The 19,540-nt window shown below is 43.4% G+C and overlaps 1 protein-coding gene and 1 pseudogene across 3 annotated transcripts in view; both read left to right on the top strand.

The window, feature by feature from the left end:
- TSPAN11 (tetraspanin 11) overlaps positions 1–5,569 on the top strand; it is a 113,996-nt gene extending 108,427 nt beyond the window's left edge. For 2 of the 3 annotated variants that reach the window (XM_067531037.1, XM_067531038.1), the window contains one exon: positions 1,256–5,569. Coding sequence is in view for 1 of the 3 variants with exons in the window: in XM_067531038.1 (XP_067387139.1) it covers positions 1,256–1,315 (60 nt within the window). In the remaining 2 variants the exon portion in view is untranslated. The remainder of the gene's footprint in view (positions 1–1,255) is intronic. The other variant, XR_010916787.1, reaches the window with a different exon arrangement.
- A 5,003-nt stretch (positions 5,570–10,572) lies between these two features.
- Positions 10,573–18,541, top strand: LOC137141943 (uncharacterized; annotated as a pseudogene).
- The last annotated feature ends 999 nt before the right edge of the window (positions 18,542–19,540 follow it).

A 19,540-nucleotide genomic window follows, 5' to 3' on the forward strand; every position in this document is an offset into this window, starting at 1 on the left:
AGTCATTCAAGAAGTATGTGATGGGGTCAGGGGGGTGAAAAGGAGAAAGCCAGAGAAGCACATACACGTCGTGAGAATATATTTTCATTACCAAGTGTCAGCCGGGAACTATAAATAGAATAATGTTGTTAACATTCTGGAGCATGGAAAAATAGCTGCCAGAAATTAACCTACTGTAACAAACAAGATAAAGGTAAGAGGAAAAAAACAGCTAAGGAGATGGATGCTGGTCAGGACACAGACACACACTCTCTTTGTAAGATCTATCAACAGGGCTCTCCTTGACAGAGCCTGATCCTGCGAGTCCCCCTCCAACACCAACTGAAATCATTTGTTGGGGGACACGGATTCCTTTCTAGATTGTTGGCACTTCTCTTGTCCCACTTTGAAAGGAAATATGTGATGTGTTGGGGGCAGGACAGTGCCTATGTTCTGTGGGGCCCAGTGCAAATTAGGACAGGTGGGGCACCATCCAGCCTCATCCTACCTGTGACTGGATTCCTCATCTCCATGCACCAGTAACATCCCCCAGCAGCCAAGCAAGAGCAAAGTCTGATCTGATGCAGGCCAGGCGTGCAATGAGCAAAGTAGTGGAGGGGGAAGAGCTGGTCTCCAGCACAGTGTGTGTCAGGCCCGAGCGCAGATGAATGGGAAGAAGTCGAGTGGCCTAAGGGTGCTGGGAGAGTAGGTAGGCAAGGAATCTGGTCTGAGATGCTGATCTCTGTTCACTCCTTTTGGCCCTAATGTGGCCCCCACTAAAATCAATGCTGAAACTCACACTGACTTCAGTGGCAGCAGAATCAGACTCATTGACTTCAGTGGGAGTGGTAACGTTCAGAGCCTCCCAAGATGTGCTCGACCCCTTGCAGGTGCGCACATCAACAAGCAGCACCTTTCTCAGTCGTCTGGCTGCAGGGAGAAGGGCCCCTGGATGTGCAGTGAGCTTGGGCCTGAAGTCCACCACTGTAGCAGGCAGATAAATCAGGCATCATAAGAGCCTGTGTCGTTCTATATAAGGACCCTTTGTTGCTGACATTTTAGAGCTCTGTTTGTCAATATGGTATTAATGGAAAAGCAAAATCCATGTCTGAATGAATGGAAATTTGATTGCTATGCAAATAAAAAGGCCTTTTCTTTTTTTTTCCTTTTTTTTTTTTTTTTTTGGTTCAATGAAATTGCAGTTGATCTTCTAACATTCATTAGCATTTTTCATCCTGGTGCAATAATTTATATTTTTGTTTCATTTTAAACACAGATCTGTGGGATGATTTTTACCTGCTGTCTACACAGAAGAATTAAAATGGACTTTTACTGAAGACTAAACTTCTCCTCGCTCTCTGCCTTAATGCACAAAATAGAGAAGCAAAATTTCAGCGTGTACCAGTGTCCATATTACCTGTGCATGATTAATGGGCCATATTTACATCCTCCTTCTCCGTTGATGTTGATATGTTGAGATGAATTTTAGCAAGGTCATTGCCTGAGACACTTTACAATCCACCTTGAAATAATTCTTAAATGAGAAGAGAAACAAAATATTTTATACAAGAGTTCTTTTTTTTTTTTTTTTTTTTAATGCCTTACTACCGGTATGCGGTATAATTTGTAAAGTCATTCTTTTGTAGAACCACAATCATTATTATGCAGTAACAGTGCATGCTGTGCATATTCTGCCCAGATTTTCTTAGTTTAACGTAGATATCTTCAGGACTGTAGGATATTTTAACTTGAGCAACTTGCTTTATTTTTTAATGAAGGGATCAAGCAAAATTTTTTGTATTTCACAACATAGTGTCAACTTTTTGCTGCTTAGTTTTTTTTAAAAAATCTGTCTGTCTCCCCCTCCCTCCAGGTCAAACTGAAGCTGCAGTCACAGCATCTTTTGTTTTGAGATAGAAGGTAGGAGATTGGAGCTACACCAGGAATAGCCCAGCAGAGGGTACTCTATGAATAAACTGCTTTTCAGCTACATTTGGTCGAGAAGCATGTTCCCTTCTAATTTAGGGACTCTAGGAAGATTGTGAGTAGGAGACAACCGTGGGAGAGTATCCGCTTGTGCATTGTGTCTTGTTGATGTTCCATATTTATCCGAAGTGCCTCAATTAGGACTTTTAGCTTTACTGCTTTATTGCAGATTATCAGCACAAGACTAATTGATAAAAGGAGATTTTGTGCACAGCTTAGGGATCCTGATTCAGAGGAGAAAAATCTGTTTTTAAAAATCTTTTTAAATATTACACTACAACTATTTTCTGTCATCAGAATAAGCTACGTTATATTAATTCAATTTAGGTGTAAGGTTGTTTTACTAATGAGCCCTATAGTTACTAAAAACAAATAAAAAGGAATATAGCCTTAAAAGCCAATCTGAATTGCTGTCCCTTTGCTGTGATCGCCAAATTGCTCAGAAACCACTTTGGTGAGCACAGGATGGCTAGATGATGAGAGAGCTGGAATGGGTGTCTACATAGAACAGATGGCTAGATAGAATGGAAGGATGGATGTGTAATCAATTTTCTTTCCAATTCTTTCTTTCAGTACAGTGAAATTCTTTCAGTAACAAATGATTCTGCTGCCACCTAGTTAGGTCTTGATTACACAGTTGCAGAACAGAAGGAAACCCCAACCTCTTTATATATAAATTTAAAAAAAAACCCAAACTCATATAATTTTATGAGAGATTCAACAGTTTTGTAAAATTCAAAGTAGATGCAGCTTTACAAATTATACTTGGGTGTGTTTCTCAACACTTCGTCGCTATTACTTAAATACATGTAAGAAAGGTTTTTTCCTATTACCATTGATGCCTCTGAGACATGTTTTAAGATAAATTGTAAGAAAAGATACTTTATTTAAGGACAACATTCTATATGTTGTTTCACGTGTAATATTCATGATTTTCAGCTCCCCATAGCAGTATAGACTTCTGTAACACAGTCATTCCAGCTATATTCTACAGACTTGCTACTTCACTAAGCTGTCTTCGGTGCCTTTTAAATCACAGGCTGTCCCTTTAACTCTGCTGTCCAGTTTTTACCAGCAATTGTTTTCTAGTGACAACCTCCTTGTTTTACAGTGTAACACCAGTAATCTGTTTGTGGTTAGGACTGTCAAACATGCATGGGTGAGGGAAAGGCGGGAGGCAATTCATGTTTATGTGGTAAAAGGTCATTTATGACTTATTTGGGGACCCTGCATGCACTTCGATCCACAATGAACTGAATAGTCCCTATTACTCTTATTTTCAAATTGCTTGAGAAAAAACCCCGTTGATACAGCCCCATTACTTTACAGGAACTTCTTACGTTTTATTAGTCTTACCATAGGGCAGCAGTTCCCAATCTGTGGGTCGTGACCCCAAGCAGGGTCGCTTCATCAGGAAATAGGGTCACAGCAATCTCGAGCGTGCAGAGGAGGCCATTTTACAAAATGGCCTCCTCCGCACAGCATAACCTCACACGCACCGTATGCACACGGTCACGTCGAACAGAGAATGCTAATTTGCTCTACAAAATGGCGCCCTCCATGCAGCATGACCTCACACGCGCACTGTATGTGTGTGAGATCACGCAGTCCAGAGGACGCCATTTTGTGAAGCAAAATGGCAGCCTTCTTGCGGCGTGACCTTGCATGTCCAGTGCGTGTGAGGTCACACTGCAGGGAGGACACCATTTTTAAACTGCAACTTCCATGCAGTCTGGGGTAGTGGGGAACAACACCTCTGAAAATGGCGTCATGCATGGAAAATGTTTGGGAACCTCTGCCATAGGGCCTAGCGATGGATCAGAAGCCCATTATGCCAGGCACAATACAAATGCAGAACCAAAAAACCTGTTCCTGCTCCAAAGAGCTTACAAGGTAAGTATTCGACAAGAGATAACCTAGATGAACCAATGGGGGAAACAATGAGACAATACTGGTCAGCGTGACAGGAAGTGGCTCAGTGCACCAGCAGCCTAAACTATTGCGAAATTTCTTATAGTCATCCCAGCAAAGGAGAGGTTTGAAGGAGGATAATGAGGCAGCTTTGCAGGTGTTTATGGGGAGTACCTCCAAAGCATGAGGGGCAGCATGGAAGAAAGCACAAATGTGCTTGTAACAAGTGGGCGATAGCAGCTGGCATCCTGGTCTGATCGGAGGTGGGAGCCAACATCTAGATACTGAATGAGAAACACTAGGAAGGGAGGGGATAGGCTAAGAAAGCTTATGTTTGATGCATTGCTGAACAGAGCTTGTTAGCTTTCTTTTATAGCAGTGCAAATAGCTACTCAAGCAGCCTTTCTCTATATCAGTGTTTCTCAATTGGTGTGGGTTCCGCCAGAACTCTGTTAGGGTTCCGCGAGCAGCTGTTCTCCGCGCCGCCGAAAAAGGGAAGATGTCCCAGATTTTTCGGTGGAGGGTATCAAGTGTAATTTAATTTATATTTAATTGAGAAACACCGAGCTAGTTGTTTGTATAGACATTTTTTTTGGCCCCATATGTAAAAATACTGTTAAGAGTTCCGCAATTATTTATCGAGTTCAAAAGGGTTCCATGGCCAAATTTAATTGAGAAACACTGTTCTATATCATATCTAAGTTAGCCATGCTAAATAATGTGAGAACTGCAAATGAAGGGCTAATGAAAGGAGGCATAACAGGGTGGCAGATTCCAGGGGTTTTCTGCTGCATTATGTTTGAAAAGGTGTTTTTTCTGAGTCACTCTGAGGTTACAAGAGGTCCAGTTAGCTCCATTCAAGAAATATAAGATGGGCTGGAGCCTCTCCCTGAGAAAGAAGGCACGAGTAGCTGGGACAAAGGAGGTCTGCAGTGCAAACCCAAGAACAGCCAGTTTGAGGATTAAAGCAACATAGATTGAAGTTTGTCTTTCATGGGCATTTGTTACCCATACAGTTAAATCCCAGGAGGGAGGTAAGTTTCAGATCTGGCAACTGACATCATGTGGGCAGATTGTCAGTTGTAGGATTGGGGCCTAAATTTGGACTTGCTAAAATGTGAATATATTCTGTCCGGGCCAAATTGTGAACATCACCTGTTTACATATTTTCTTTTGTTAAAGTAGATTATGTGTAAAGGTGTTTTAGAATTCATCAGGATATTAACTGACTGATTTAAAAATATTTCAGAGTGAAAAAGGTAACATTGCACAGTGGCTTTCATTTCACGTTGGATAAAGTCTCTCTATCTTTCAGAAAGATGCACAATAGAAAGTACTAAGCATCAAACTTGTATATAATCTAAAGTAGTGGACACAAATATGTCCCCGTCAGCCATAAAATTTGGTAGAGGAAAAGCACTTTTGTCCTATTGAACTTTTATAATATACACATTATCGACTTGTTTGGAATCGTAATGGAAACAGTGCATCAGTTAGAGTGATGTAAAAATGCTGCGTTATCTTAACTTCATAGCAGAGTCCTGAACTCCAATATAACAGCTGTTATGCCAACCTTTGCCTTGTCAAACAACCACAATGTATCTTATGGTGCCTATTTCTTGCCACATTTGACTGATTGTTGTGCTGTTGTATGTGGTACTATAATCTTTCAGTGAATAAAGGCATAGAATTTAAATCAAAACTGAGTCCTATCAGCACATTTTATTTCATTTCTATGAAATGGAAATTTTCTTTATTCCCTGGTAAATATTTCCCTTATGAAAAACCCTACAGAATTTTATCTAATATAAATTATATCCCTGCTACAGTATGCCTCTTCACGCTATTAAAATCAGTAGGTGAGTACAGCAATTTCTAAAGAATTCTAACAGTTTTATCTCTGTTAAATTCGATAAGATTTTAAGAGCGTGGTCTGGTGGATCTGGCACTCGACTGGAAGATGGGAAAATCTCAGGTTTGCTACCAACTCACTATACAGTAGTGAGCATGTCACTTCTCTCTGTGCCTCACTTTTCCCTCTCTGGGAAATGGGGATAATGCTAATTACTCACCTGAGTACAATATTTTGAAAACTATCAATGAAAAGCAGCATATTATTAAAAAATAGATTTTTTTCTGTGCTGATTGTATTGTAAACAAATCAAGAATGTGCTCCTATACTAGTTTCAGGAAGGGTGTCTGTGGCTTGTAGCATATGTTATTCCTCATTTCTCTGCCTAAGCACCTTCTCATTTTGTTGGGACACTACCAGCCCTAAGTAGATTTATGGCACATCTGTTACAGTGCAGTCTCATTTTGTTTCCTTGACTAGAAGCACTCTGCTGTTTGACATGGGGCTGGAGATGCTAATGTAGATCTATGGAGAAATGTCACTTTGACAGATGTGTGGGCAGAAGAAATCCCTACACACTTTGAAAATGCAAATATATATATTTTAAAAAACTCAAGCAAATTAAGAAGCAATAGCACCATAAAAATCATTCTTTCATTCAAAACATATAGGTCAAAATGGGTTCCTAAAGTTAGGCTTGTAACTATATTTTTAGATATCTATTAAAATATACTTGATTTCCAGATGTGCAGAAAACCTTTAAAAATAGGCTTCTTGTTTGTGACACTATATATGGAATATAGGTTTGTGATTTAGGGCATCTAAATTTGAAAAATATTGGTCATGGTACTGGGGCCAATTGGTTGGTCTTAACTAATCATTTCCTCACATCCATCATCATCAGTCCTGCCTATTCCCTTCTCTGAAGGGTATCCTTCAAGTCCCCTTTTCTTTAGAGCTGCACCATTCATTTATTCCTCTGGGATGCACAGCTCTTCTGTGTGAGACATTTGCAAAGCTGAGACCTAGCAGAATAAAATCAGTCAGGGTCCCTTTGCATTGACTTTGAGTTCAGGGCAGGAAAGGCCTTCCAGTGTGTGGAAGGCACTGGAGCAGATCAAGAACTGTCCATCAAAGCAGAATTTAAGCTCTCTAGTTGGGTTCAATGACCAGATAATCTGTGTCTTATCTCAGTGGCCTACATTGCATTTCATAGTGATTTTTCAATAAAGTTTCAATCCTAACAGACTGCAACTTAACAGCCTTGGCATAGAAACTTTTGTCATTTCATCTTTTTGGTGCTACTGCTCCAAATCATTTCTTTCAACATCCCAATTTTCTGCCCAGTTAAGTCCACAGTATTTTTACCAGCAGCATCTATTTAAAAAACACATTGCTTATCCAAAAGACAGTGGGCAATTTGTCAAGGCAGGGATGATGGCCTGGTGATAAGGTAATATTAGGGCTGGTTGGTGACTGGCAGCTCAGTTTGTTCTCAGGAGTGGAAACTGCCTCCTCCAACAATAAAATAAGACTATAGGGGACAAAGGTGGTTTGGCTGTGAAATGAAACAAAAAAAAACAGGTGTGACACACTGCACCCCCATGTACACCCTTACGGTGTGATTGTGTATCAGTCATGTTCACCCTTCTAGTGTAACTGTGTATTCTTTAATGCAAAGTATGTCATGTAAGATGTTTTTGGAATGCTCATGGTGCACTGAACATTATTGTTGTAGTAGTAGGTTTGTTGTAATGTCAGGTGTACGGTTATGCGGCTTTGCTCTATAATCTTCCCAAATATGTGTTAAGCTTCCCCCTCCATACTGCCCCCTCTCTCTCTCTCTCAGGATGACTGGAGGTCATCCTGTCCCAGCTGCTGCCTCTACTGTTCCTCTGCTGCATGCTGGGCTCACCTCCAGTTGTGCCTTATGAATTAAGCATCTTCTGATCATGCCAAAATCCAAGGTGCCCAAGTGCTGCCCGCCCCCACCCATCCCTATTGAAAGTCCCACTTAGGCCCTTATCCCTTGGGCCCTCCCACAATGCTCAGAAGTTAGGTGCAGCTAATGCTGGTTTCATAGAGGTCCTGCCTATTCTTATCACACCATCCCCACATTGGAAAGTCACTTATGCACCTATCTTCCTCTTACTTAGACAATAGGGCAGCTGCACATAAAGCTCTTTAGGCACCGGTTGGATTGGAGTTGAACACTTACACCCATGAAACTTTTTGACATAATGGATCTGGTTCTCTTTTCACTTACACTGGTATAATCTAATGGGAGCACCATTGTAATCCATGCACTTGCTTACGACTTACTTACATAGATGTGACAATTAGGCTCAAAGTTTTGACTAAATATGATTTTTTTAAAAATAGGGACTTTTTGAGCAAATGTTCATGAAAAATGAAATTCACAATTTTCCAACCCACTCCATTTCTGACTCTAATTTTCAGAGGTGCTCAAGAGGTGCTGTTCTGAGTATTAGTTGGAATTGGTTGTGCTCTGTGACTTTGAAAATCAGGCTCTTGGGATGAAATCCTGACCCCACTGAAGCAAAACTCCTATTGACGTCATCCTATGCATCAGACGTTGGTCTCCCAAAACTGGAGGTACCCTGGCTTAGAAGATGGGGGCCTTAATTTGTCTGCGCCTCAGTGTTTCCGTCTATAAAATGTAGATAATGCTATTTCACCACCTTTCCTTGATGTTTTGAAGTCTAGGGATGAAAAGTGCTATGTAAGCATTGCTGCACAGCTTCACTACTTACCGTGTCCACTGTGTAACAAACACTCCCTGGCATCTTCCCAGGCAACACATAACAATATTATCTGCAATAAAATGCTCCTAATCAGGTCAGAGCTTGTGCTTCTAGTATTACCCACTAAGGCTGCAAGATAAATAAACTGTGACTGCCTTCCTTACACACCAGTGTATAGTCTGGGCCAGGGGGGGGGGCACTCGAGCCCATTTACATCTTTCAAAATAATCACTGATTTCTATGATTTAACAAAAAGGCCAATTTTAAAAAAATGTTTCCTTTCCTTACCTCAGTTGTGCTCAATGTATTTCTGCTACAAGACAGCCGGATTCCCATAGAAACTACAGGCAGTTCAAAAAGTTAATTGTTAGATGCTATGACGCATCTTTGCTGTGGAGTACAGTATGCGTCCATCCTCAACTCTACTTTTATTTGCATGGCTGGCATTTGCTTCAAGGCACAAAGCCAGCTGTAAGTATAACAATTATCCATGCATTCCTAAGTGTGTGAGTTTTCTTGCCGTAAACGGGCATTCCAGTTGTCATATTACATGCAAGCTTATCCCTTTGGCCATGGAAACTTACAGGGAGGGCGGAAGTGCTAAAACGTTGCCTCAGCATCTGGAGGCATTTATAATCTTCAGCCATTTAAAGCCTATCCCAGCCTTTTCATAGAGGAATGGATTTTCTCCAGGGTCCTATCTTCTGTACAGTTATCAGACCAGTTTAAATTCTTTATAAAATGGATGGTAGAGGCAGAAAGTGACGATCAGACTAACAGGCTCTGACAATACCGGAGCACGGCTATGCCCCTCTGCAGAACGAGCGAGCTGCTGGATGGGCTTCCTGTGATCAGCAGGGGAATCCGGCTCCTGAGCTCTAGAGCCAGGATCATGTCTCCTATGGACTAAACCCCAGGCATGGGTTGGCAGAGAGACTGCATGTGTGGTTGGAGGGCCAGGTGGCCTGTGGTTAGAGCACCCAACTTCCAGTCCCATGCCTCTCTGGTAGAGGTATTTATTCCTGACCTTAAAGTGGGGATCTTCAACTTTCTGGGTCTAGGCCCTTGAGGGATGTATTAGAAGGACTAAGACCCACTCAAGTCACAGCCCAGGGGCTCTGTAGGCAACACCAGCAGGGGCCACCCTGCAGTGAATCCAAGTTGCTTCCCTGGATTACTAACTACCTATAGATCCCTTCAGTACAGACCCTGTCCCCTATAGTCCATCACCTTACAACCAAGAGTCCAAAGGATCAGGGCCCTGCACGTGCTCAAAGGGGGCGGAGAAGGCTCTGCCTGTGAACCTTACCCACTCTGTGGTCCCCCTCAGGCTCAACCTTCCAGCTGGCTTCCTCTCGTCTGCAGACTGTCCGCCAGCCTTTGCCTGAGCTCCTTTCAACCCACTCCTCCACCCACAGCATGCATGGCAGGCTAGCTGGGCCCAGCATTGCCTTTTAACCCTGTGGGCCCAATGTGGGATGTGCATACTCCATCACAGCATGGTTCACCAGCAAAGCGTCCTCGCCGTGGAAAGGTGTTTGTGGAGTTTATAGGAGACAAGACCGCTCAGCCCTGCAGATACTGGTGAGCACACCTGACTGTCCATGTGGCCAGGTGTGAGCCACCCGGTAACGAGGCAGAGTATCCACACTGTCATAAATACACTTGAGCTGCAGGTAAAGGTGGTGGGTGCAAGCCAACAATATGCATCTTACTATGGCCAAATATACAGTCATACCTTTAGGAACAAAGCAAGTAGGCCACGTTTACACAATGGGGACTCACGCCTGGGAAGCAGCGACGCTGAAAAAGACCTGGGAGATCACGATGGATACCTGGCACTATGGCCAAAAGCGCAAATATGATCCTTAGATGTAAAATCAAGGGACTCTCAAGTCAGAATAGGGAGGTTCGATTACCTCTGTATTTGGCACTGGTGTGACCACGGCTGGAACAGTGTGTCTGATGTCCACAATTCAAGAAAAATAATGATAAATGGGGGGGGGGGGGGGGGGGGGGGTGTGTGTGTGTGTGTGTGTGTGTGTGCGCGCGCGCGTCAGTCAGAGAAGAGCCACAAGAATGATTAAAGAATTGGAAAACTTGCCGTATAGTGATAACCTCTTTGATAAACAGGTTGACCTCCTTGAGTCTAACGGGTGAGTGGAACACCATTTATAAGTACCTCCATAGGGAACCAAAATTTGATAATGGGCTCCTCAGTCTAGCAGACAATGGTATGACAAGACCCAGTGGCTGGAAATTCAAACTAGATGAATTTATATTAGAAATAGGGTGTACATTTTTAATAGCAAGGGTAATTAACCATTGGAACAATTTACCGAGGTGTGCAGTGGATTCTCAGTCACTGGCAATTTTTAAATCAAATTAGACATGTTTCTAAAAGATATGCTCTAGTTCAAAGAGGAATTAATTCAGGGAACGCCTATGGCCTGGACTCTGAAGGAGGTCAGACTAGCTGATCACAGTGGTCCCTTCTGGCTTTATAATCTAGGGCTACATTCGATCAAATGATGGAAAAGATGTGGATTAATATTGTAAAAGGCTTCCTCGTCTTCACTGGCTACGCTTGACGTTAAACTGGTGAGGCAAGCTCATTAGCAAAGCCAGCTAGGTGAGGCAGCTGGGGCCTAGGTATGCGGCATGTGAATGGATAGTAACAGGGTCTTTATCCAGACCCATGTTGAAAAATGATTTAGCAAAAACAAAGCAGGGGGCCAGATTGCAAGTGATTAATGACTGCCCTCGCTAGTGCCTACCAGAGCCACCTGGTGCTGTGGTGTGAGCTGTGTCACCCCTCCCAAAGATATAGTGCACGCTCCTGTCTGTGACTGGTCACATCTGCTTCTGGCAGCTACTGCATCCAAGTGGGTCCAGCCCAGACATGCCCCACAATCAAGGACAGCTTCAGGGAATCTGGCTCTTTAAGGGCACCCCCCCTCCCAACTCTACCAGGCCTGACAACCCTGTGGTTTGGGGTGGAAAAGCGTATCCGTGGCCCAGCTGCCCCACGCCTAACTAGCCGAGACAACTTCATGTGTTCTGCCTCTTCAGGGGCATCACCTCAGCTCCACCAGGCGGCAGCAACAGCCGAGCACCCCAAAGTGTCTGGTGCCAGCCTTGGCTATTACATAAACTCTGCCTCCGTGTCACCTGCCTGCGAATGCAAGACTAGCAGTGACAGGCGCCTCGCTGGCTTGATGAGCGGGGAGAACTGCACAAGGTTCCCTTGCAGATGCTGAAGAATAATTGGCATGCTCTTCCCAAAGGCACCAACCTCATTAACACAACAGACAATTTGCATTAATGAAGCTTCTGCCACCTCATGCTGAAGCCACAATAAATGTCATCAGATGAACTGAAACCCAGCCTAGTATCATGGGCAAAGCTCCTGCTCTAACAGCTGAGCTAGTACCTGAACTGTAATGCTTATGATGTGCTATACAATAGCGCTGTAACTTATTCATGTTTTTGTGTCATGCACTTCTTCGAGTATATGTCCCGATGGGGGCTCCACTGTAGGATGTGCGCACGCCCCATGCTCTTGACTGAATCAGCAGTGTCCATGGTCCATGCCTATGCACTAAACAGCCTGGAACTCCAGAACCAGGATATGTAAAGGAGTGGCCCAGCCACTCCAGTTCCATCTCAACCACCTGCAGCTTCAGAGCAGTTTGCATGTCTGCTGCCTCCTAGAAGCTTTTCTCACGTTGTTTTATTCACTCTAGTCTGTTTCAGTATTTGGTGTTTGTGTTAGTAGTGGGTTTAATTCTAACTTTGCACAAGTTTGTGCTCGAGGGGGGATCCCCACTCTGACCCTCCCTGTTCTCCAGGACTGATTCCTTGGCAGATCTGCAGTAGATTTTCCCCCTGAAGTGACAGGCATTAGACCTGTCTCCAGTGTCTTGGAGACTCTCACCTCCCAGCCAAGTACAAGGTTTGAACAGGGTTTCAAAGCAGGTCTCACAAAGGGAGGTAAGATTGAAGCTCCAACTCTTGGAACACTCCCTAAAGCCTGTGGGGACCAAGTCCCTCCATACTTTGGCAGTGCCTCAGAGACAAAGCACTCTCAGAAAAGAAAGCCTCTTTCTCCTGAGAGAACCTCCAGAAAAAGGTGATGTCTCTTCTTAAAATGGATCCCAGGGAGACCGTGTGTCCCGTAATGAGTACCTCCGAGGCGCCAACAGACATCAGGACCAAGGCATCAGTACTGCCTAAGCAGACATCTCAAGATAAACCTGCCAGCAAACAGTGCTGAGAGGCACCATCCGGGCCTGTCCTTCGCACCATCCAGGCATCAAGGCTCATCTGAATCTAAAGACTCAAGAAGGTCTGAGGCACTGGTACACACACCCTCTCAGAATAATATGAAATCCTTTCAAGCCTCTGCTCTCTCTCTCTCTGGTACCATCATCCTTCAGTCGCATGCACCTGGAGCACAGGGATACCATTTCTGCTGCCACAGCAGCAGTGTTGTCAATATCAACTTGCGTCCCATCCCCAGCAAGAGCTCCAGTACCACCCCTGGTTCCGACTGCCCATTACGTTAGTCCTAGCTTAGCATACTATCAATACTGTGTCCCTCCCATCAGACTCTCCCCGGCCTCACGGGTATTTACAAAGGGTCTCAGTAGTCACAGCTCACCTTCGTCGAGAGGGTATTGTAATCTTTCCTTATCTGGACAATTGGCTTTTCAAGGGATGTTCAATTCTGGAGGCCCAATCGGCAACCAACAAAACCCTGACCTTGTTTCACTCCCTGGGCCTTTGTATCAACCTGGAAAAGTCCATGTTCACACCCATTTAGCAGTCAGATTTCATTGGAGCTACCTGGGATTCTCAGCCTGCCAGAACTTATCTACAAAAGGACGGGTTCTCTGCCATACCCAGTCTGATCACTACTCTACCGCAGAGTCCTCAGACAACAGTAAGGACCTGCCTCCGGCTCTTAGGTTACGTGTTGGTCTTGACATTAGTTACACCACACGCGAGATTATGTCTCTGTGTCTTAAGGCCTGTCTCAAAACCATGTACATGGCAAAGAGGCACAGACTTGCAAAACGAGTTTCTATATCCCCATGGATACTGGACTCCCTCAGCTGATGGAGAGAGACCCCCTCCCTGATGGTCTGTGTAGGAGCCCTATTCTCATGCCCACCACCAACCCGCGTCATCACAACAGACTCCTCTCCTCTAGGCTGGGGGTGGGGGACTCACCTACAAAGTTCCACCACACTGGGCAAGTGGTCCCAACAGGAAACGTTGCTTCATATCAACATCTTAGAACTAGGAGCAATTTGATACATATCCCAGCACTTTCTCCACAACGTTTAGAGCCACCGGGTCAGAATAATGATGGACAACAGGGCGGCGATGTACTGTATAAATCGACAAGAGGGAGTAAGATTCCAGTCTGTATGCACAGAATCCCTAAAATTATGGAATTGATACATTGCCCACCACATGGAGATCTCCATGGTTTGTCTACCAGTCCTCCAGAACATAGTGGCAGATTCCCTAAGCAGAAACTTCTCCCAGGACCACGACTGGGAAATCAACAATCTGATCTTTCACAGCATCGGCAAAGCATTGGGCCTAACCATAATAAATCAGTTAGCAACCCCCAAAAATACAAAATGTCAAATCTTCTCTCATCCAAGGGGAGATGTGGTTGCAGCTCTTTAGGAGACACCCTCCCAAGTCCCCTGGCCCTATGTACCTATCCCCCCAACACGGCTAAGCCGCAAAACGCTTCTCAAACTGAGGCAGGAATAGGGCAGGGTCATTTTAACAGCACCTTCTTAGCCCAGACAAGTCTGGTATTCTGATCTTCTTCACCTTTCTATAACATTGTCTTGATGTCTTCCACTTCGCTCAGACCTTCTGTACTCCATGGGAGGGGCCGGGAACGGGAACACATTTTGGCCCTGGTCAGTTTATGGCCCTATGTTTATGTTTCTTTTTAACACCTCCCTCGATTTCCCAGCCGGTTGCTTGGCCTTGCTCTAGCGTCTGTCTTAAAGAGGAGTCAGAGCTTTCCCTCATTTGTGCATTCATATATCACACCTCCGCTGTGCCTTGAAACATTTTAACTACGTCCCATATCTTTTCCACAGTAATAAAAAAAACCCTCATCTAATTGCAAACAGGCAAAAAGAACACACTATGTCTTTGTTCTTTGCTAACATGCGTACCTTGGAGACTTTAGCTTTCAGGCAGGCCCACATGCCCCAAAAGCAGACTCAATCTCAAGCAAATACACAAGCCTACATACCTATACAAATTTGAACTATATACTTATATCCTAACACCCCTGTTCAAGCTTATGGTCACCTGTTTGTTCCTTTCTCTCTCCCATAAGATGTCATTACAGGTAGCCATCACCTCAGCTAGAAGGGGGAGAGAACTCGGGGCGCCCATGGCATACCTGCCATATAGTACCTTCTAAAGTCATGCTGCAATCCCCCCAGCCTCAGTTTCTACCAAAGGTGTCATCGGATTTTCATAGCAATCAAGAGACCCATTTTCTAGTGACTTTTCCCCTAAACCTCTCTCCTCAAGAGAAGAAGGCAACTTCCACATCTTAAGTATTAGGAGGGCATTTGCCTTCTATCTGGACAAGACAAGCACCTTTAAGGCTTCCCCCAGCCTGTGTGTCTCCTACTGTGAAAGAATGAATGGATATGGATTTCCACACACAGACTATCAAAGTGGGTTTCACGTTGCGTTATAGACCGCTACAAGGCAGCTGGGGTGCTCCCCGCAGGGTGACAGCCCACTCCACCATGGCTCAGTCCACTTCTATAGCCCGTCTTAAGGACATTCCCACACAGTCCCACCTGCATCCAAGATGGACACGACCTTTGGTAACGCTAGCCTCCGAACATTCATGGACCTACCTCCACAGCACCTAGTACACACTGAATTATTGCTTGAGAGTCGTCTGTGATGGCACACCCAGGGGGACATATATTCAAAGGAGGAGGAGCGGTTACTTACCTTGCAGTAACTTGAGTATTTCGAGGTGTTTTACCCCAAAGGTGCACCCCTACCACCCTTCTTCCCCTCTGCTGTGGCGTCTTTTTGCTCTGTATGTGCGAAGAAACTGGAGTGGCAGGGTCCACTTCTCCCTATGTACCCTCGCTCTGGTGCATGAGGTGATAATTCAAATCTCTGGTCGAGAGCACACGGTGTGCACACATCCTATGGTGGAGCACCCATAGGGCCAAAACAAGTCAAAGAAGTCAAGTTACTGAACGGTAAATAAACCTCTCCTTTTCAATTACATTGAGATTTGGGGACACCCAGAACATGGGGTTGCATCCCTGACCATCTTGACTAGTAGCCATTATAATAGACATGGTGTTTAGGGGTTTTGTAAAAGCCCAAACTGCTGGAATCAGGAGATTTCATGAGAACCGCAGCTTTATTTATTTAGTCTCAGCGCTCCTGATTGCAGAGAAAAGCTTGGAAATATGAAATGAGTGCACCCTATAGGCTCCGGAACAAGAAGGCAAAGGAAAACAACCCACCTTTATTTTTTTTTAAATCTTTTGACGCTAAGCTCATGATTTGGGGGCTTACTCGTGATTTCTGCCGGGTGATAGTGCAATCTCTAAGGGCTATGCCATTGCTGGCATCCATTTTGTGTTCATTGCTGTTCAGACGGCTAAAAATCTAAGAGACACAAGCGTGCTGTGGATGCGCTGCCTCTCGAGGGGATTTTTTTCCCTTGGTTTGTTCTTTCTTGGTTTGTTGTTCCTTTAATCTAAATGAAAGTTATTCAGATTTATGATATCTGTTTGCTCTTCGTGTACAGAGAAATATAACAGAAGCCGCCAGAGATTTCTCCAGCACTCTCATTCCGGTTTGCAATACAGGCAGCATGTGACTGCACACTGGAGAGCCTCTTGGAAATATTTTAAAAGAGTGGCTGTGAAAAATTGAAATGACTTTTTTTTTTTCTTGCCAGAAGGGCTCTGCAATTGTTTCTTTCAACAGTTATCAGAAAAACAATCAGCTTTTTACGATGCGTGTGGATCTAGCTGAGAAATGCATTGCACTGGTTTACTACCCTGTCAACACAATCTAGCAAACTTAACCACCTGGTGGAGTAGAGTTATAGTATTTGCAGAGTGTCGGCTTCTACAAATGCTTTGAATTCACAAAGTCGTATCCCCTTACAGCTATTTTAAAAATGGTGGTGAATATCTCTGCTCTACAGTTTATGATCAAGCCGCATATACATCAGCTGCACATAATGCATCAGTGCAGCCTGGGCAATGAATGTTGAACAAGGTTTTGTTGCTCTCCTTTAAATCTAGAAATTTCTGATGCCAGCTATTGCAGTGGGCTTTCTTTGTTCCTCGCCCCATCTACTACAGAATGGTCCAGAAGACCTCAGCAAATCATTTTCATAGGCATAGCGAGTCCCCGTTTTTCCTTTTCTATCATCTAAATGGTAACATCTGTTTTGTGTCTTCCCACTATCAAAACCAAGGCCATTTTCTTGCCTGTGCAATGTGTGGAGTCATCTGCTGGTCAAGAGAAATTTGCAGCCTTTGATTTCCCACAGTTTCTGCTGGGATGCAATGTTGATCATGGGCAATAACGTGCCATTGACTTTTAAAACAAGCTTCCTGTTGAAGTCCATAGGGTGTTCTGCTTAAGGATTGATGGCATGATATAGCTTCGCATTCTTTAAGATCACGGCAGCCTTAATGTTCGTACATATTGCTTTCAAATCTAGGAATCTGTTACTTTCACCACCCATTAAATTATCCACTGGCAAATCCTTACAAATTAGCAATCATGTTAAGTTCAGTTTCTTTCACTCACTCCATTTTTAAAGCTGCTATTATAGTCTCTAAGCACTGTTATCTCCTGTTTGACATAACGCTCTGTTGGCTCCATTCTGAGGACAGTTATTGAACATCTGCCAAATTTAGAAGATAAGGATTTTTTTGGTTTTTATTGTAAATAATTGTTGCACTCTAGTAGCAGGGCTGGTGCAACCACTAGGTAAACTAGGTGGTTGCCTAAAGTGGCAAAATTTGGAGGGGCGGCAAAAAACTGAATAAACTATTCATGAAACTACGTAAGTAAAGAAAGAGGCTTCAGTAGTGGGAATGAAAGGTCTAGATCTACTAATATACATCGAAATATACTGACATACATATAGATTGCCATGTATTTACATTGCAGTGTTTCCCAAAATTTCATATTATCTTTCTTGTTCTGTTTCAGTTGACATGGCATCATGACGAATAGAAAATCATTGTCTGGGGCACAATATCTCAAGAGTAGTTGCACAAGCTCTTGCAAAAGGCACATTTCTAGTTTCAAGTTTGTGGTTTCTCTTGTTGTGTGGTATGACATCCTCTTTGAGAGCAATATGACTAGCAAACAACTTCAGGCGAAGGAATTTGACACACATGATGCCATTAATCAACTGAGAGAAACCAAGAAGTTTCTTGTAGACTGCAGGTGTGACGAAGGGTTTGAGAAAACACTGGTAGACGCACGTGAACTTGCTGAGGATTTCGAGATACCATCACACTTTCAACCAGATCTGGTCCGTATTAGGAGAAAGAGGAAGCAGTTCATATATGAAGCAGATGTTGAGTCAATTCAGAGCCCCAAGGAAAAATTCAAAGTGAACTTTTATTTTGCAGTCCTTGACTCAGCAATACAATTGGTTGAAGAAAGAGTCACACAAATGCATCAGATTAGTTTTGTGTTTGGCTTCCTCTATGATGTTCAGAGTTTGCAGAATAGAACATCAAAGCAAATTATGGAACATTAATTGAAGCTAGAGCAAACTTTAAAACATGGGGACTCCAAAGATACTAATGCTTCAGATTTGCGCAGTGAATTGCAAGTCATTGCAAGACAAGTTCCAAAGTTTGCATCGCCACAAGATGTACTGAACTTTGTATGCAAAAATAAGCTGAGAGATAGTGTCCCCAATGCATTTATTGTTCTCCGCATCCTCTTGACCCTCCCCTCCCGTTTCTGTGGCCAGTGGTGAGCAAAGCTTTTCCAAGCTAAAGTTGATCAAAAGATACATTCGTTCCTCAATCATGCAAGAAAGACTTCTTGGGCTATCCACTTTGTCAACAGAACATGAAATTGCACAAAATATGGACCTGAAGGAACTTGTTTCTACATTTGCTAAAAGGAAAGCACGGAAAGTTAAATTCTAAATTCTAATGATCAACTTTGTTGCAGGAACACTACATATTACATCGTGTGAGCCAAATTACAAATTATAATGTGCATTTCTTCTAGTACATATGCTGTGAAAAGTGTAGGAGAATGAGAATGTACAGTCAGGATCATAATATTCTTCTTCATGTAAAATGAAATCTGTAATTATAAATGCAGAATTTTTATTCATACTAACGCACAATATTCATTTTCAGAAGTTAATTGTGGAGGGAGGGGGAGTGGGCAGAAGGCCAAAGATTCACCTAGGGCGTCTAATACTCTTGCACCAGCCCTGTCTAGAAGTAATGCGAATTGTCTGGTATAAGGAAGGAGAAATGTTAAAAGATACAAACCAGGGTATAACTCTGGGATATTAAGAGATATTGTTTAAAAGAGGGGACCCCAACTGATAGTAGGGCTTCATAATGAAATACAATCTTTGAAATAAATCAAACTTAAAAAGCCTCCGATAAGAAATGGATTGAAGAAGTTCGTTTTACACCAATGCCATCTACTGGATACCAGTGGAAGCAGCAAAGAAACTGAAAACTAAAACCTAAGCACTCATTTGGCATGTGTACAATGGGAATAAAAGGGTTGCCCCCTCCTACAAGCCCTGAAACTAGGGTCCTCGTGTGCTCAAGAGAGTTGACTGAATCCAACACAAGAAGCTGTAGAATCCTAAGTGTGATCAACACCTGGACCAGCCGTGTGGAAAGGACTCTCTCCCATCCCAGGGTTAAGAGGATAAGAAGTGGTCAGCGTTCATTTCAAAGATTGTATTTCCCCTTCTGTTCTTTCATATAAATAACTGAAGGTT

This window comes from Emydura macquarii, unplaced genomic scaffold (genome assembly GCF_026122565.2).
Source record: "Emydura macquarii macquarii isolate MOO-44397 ecotype Brisbane River unplaced genomic scaffold, CSIRO-AGI_Emac_v2 contig_3122, whole genome shotgun sequence".
In the NCBI taxonomy this organism is placed as follows: domain Eukaryota; kingdom Metazoa; phylum Chordata; order Testudines; family Chelidae; genus Emydura; species Emydura macquarii.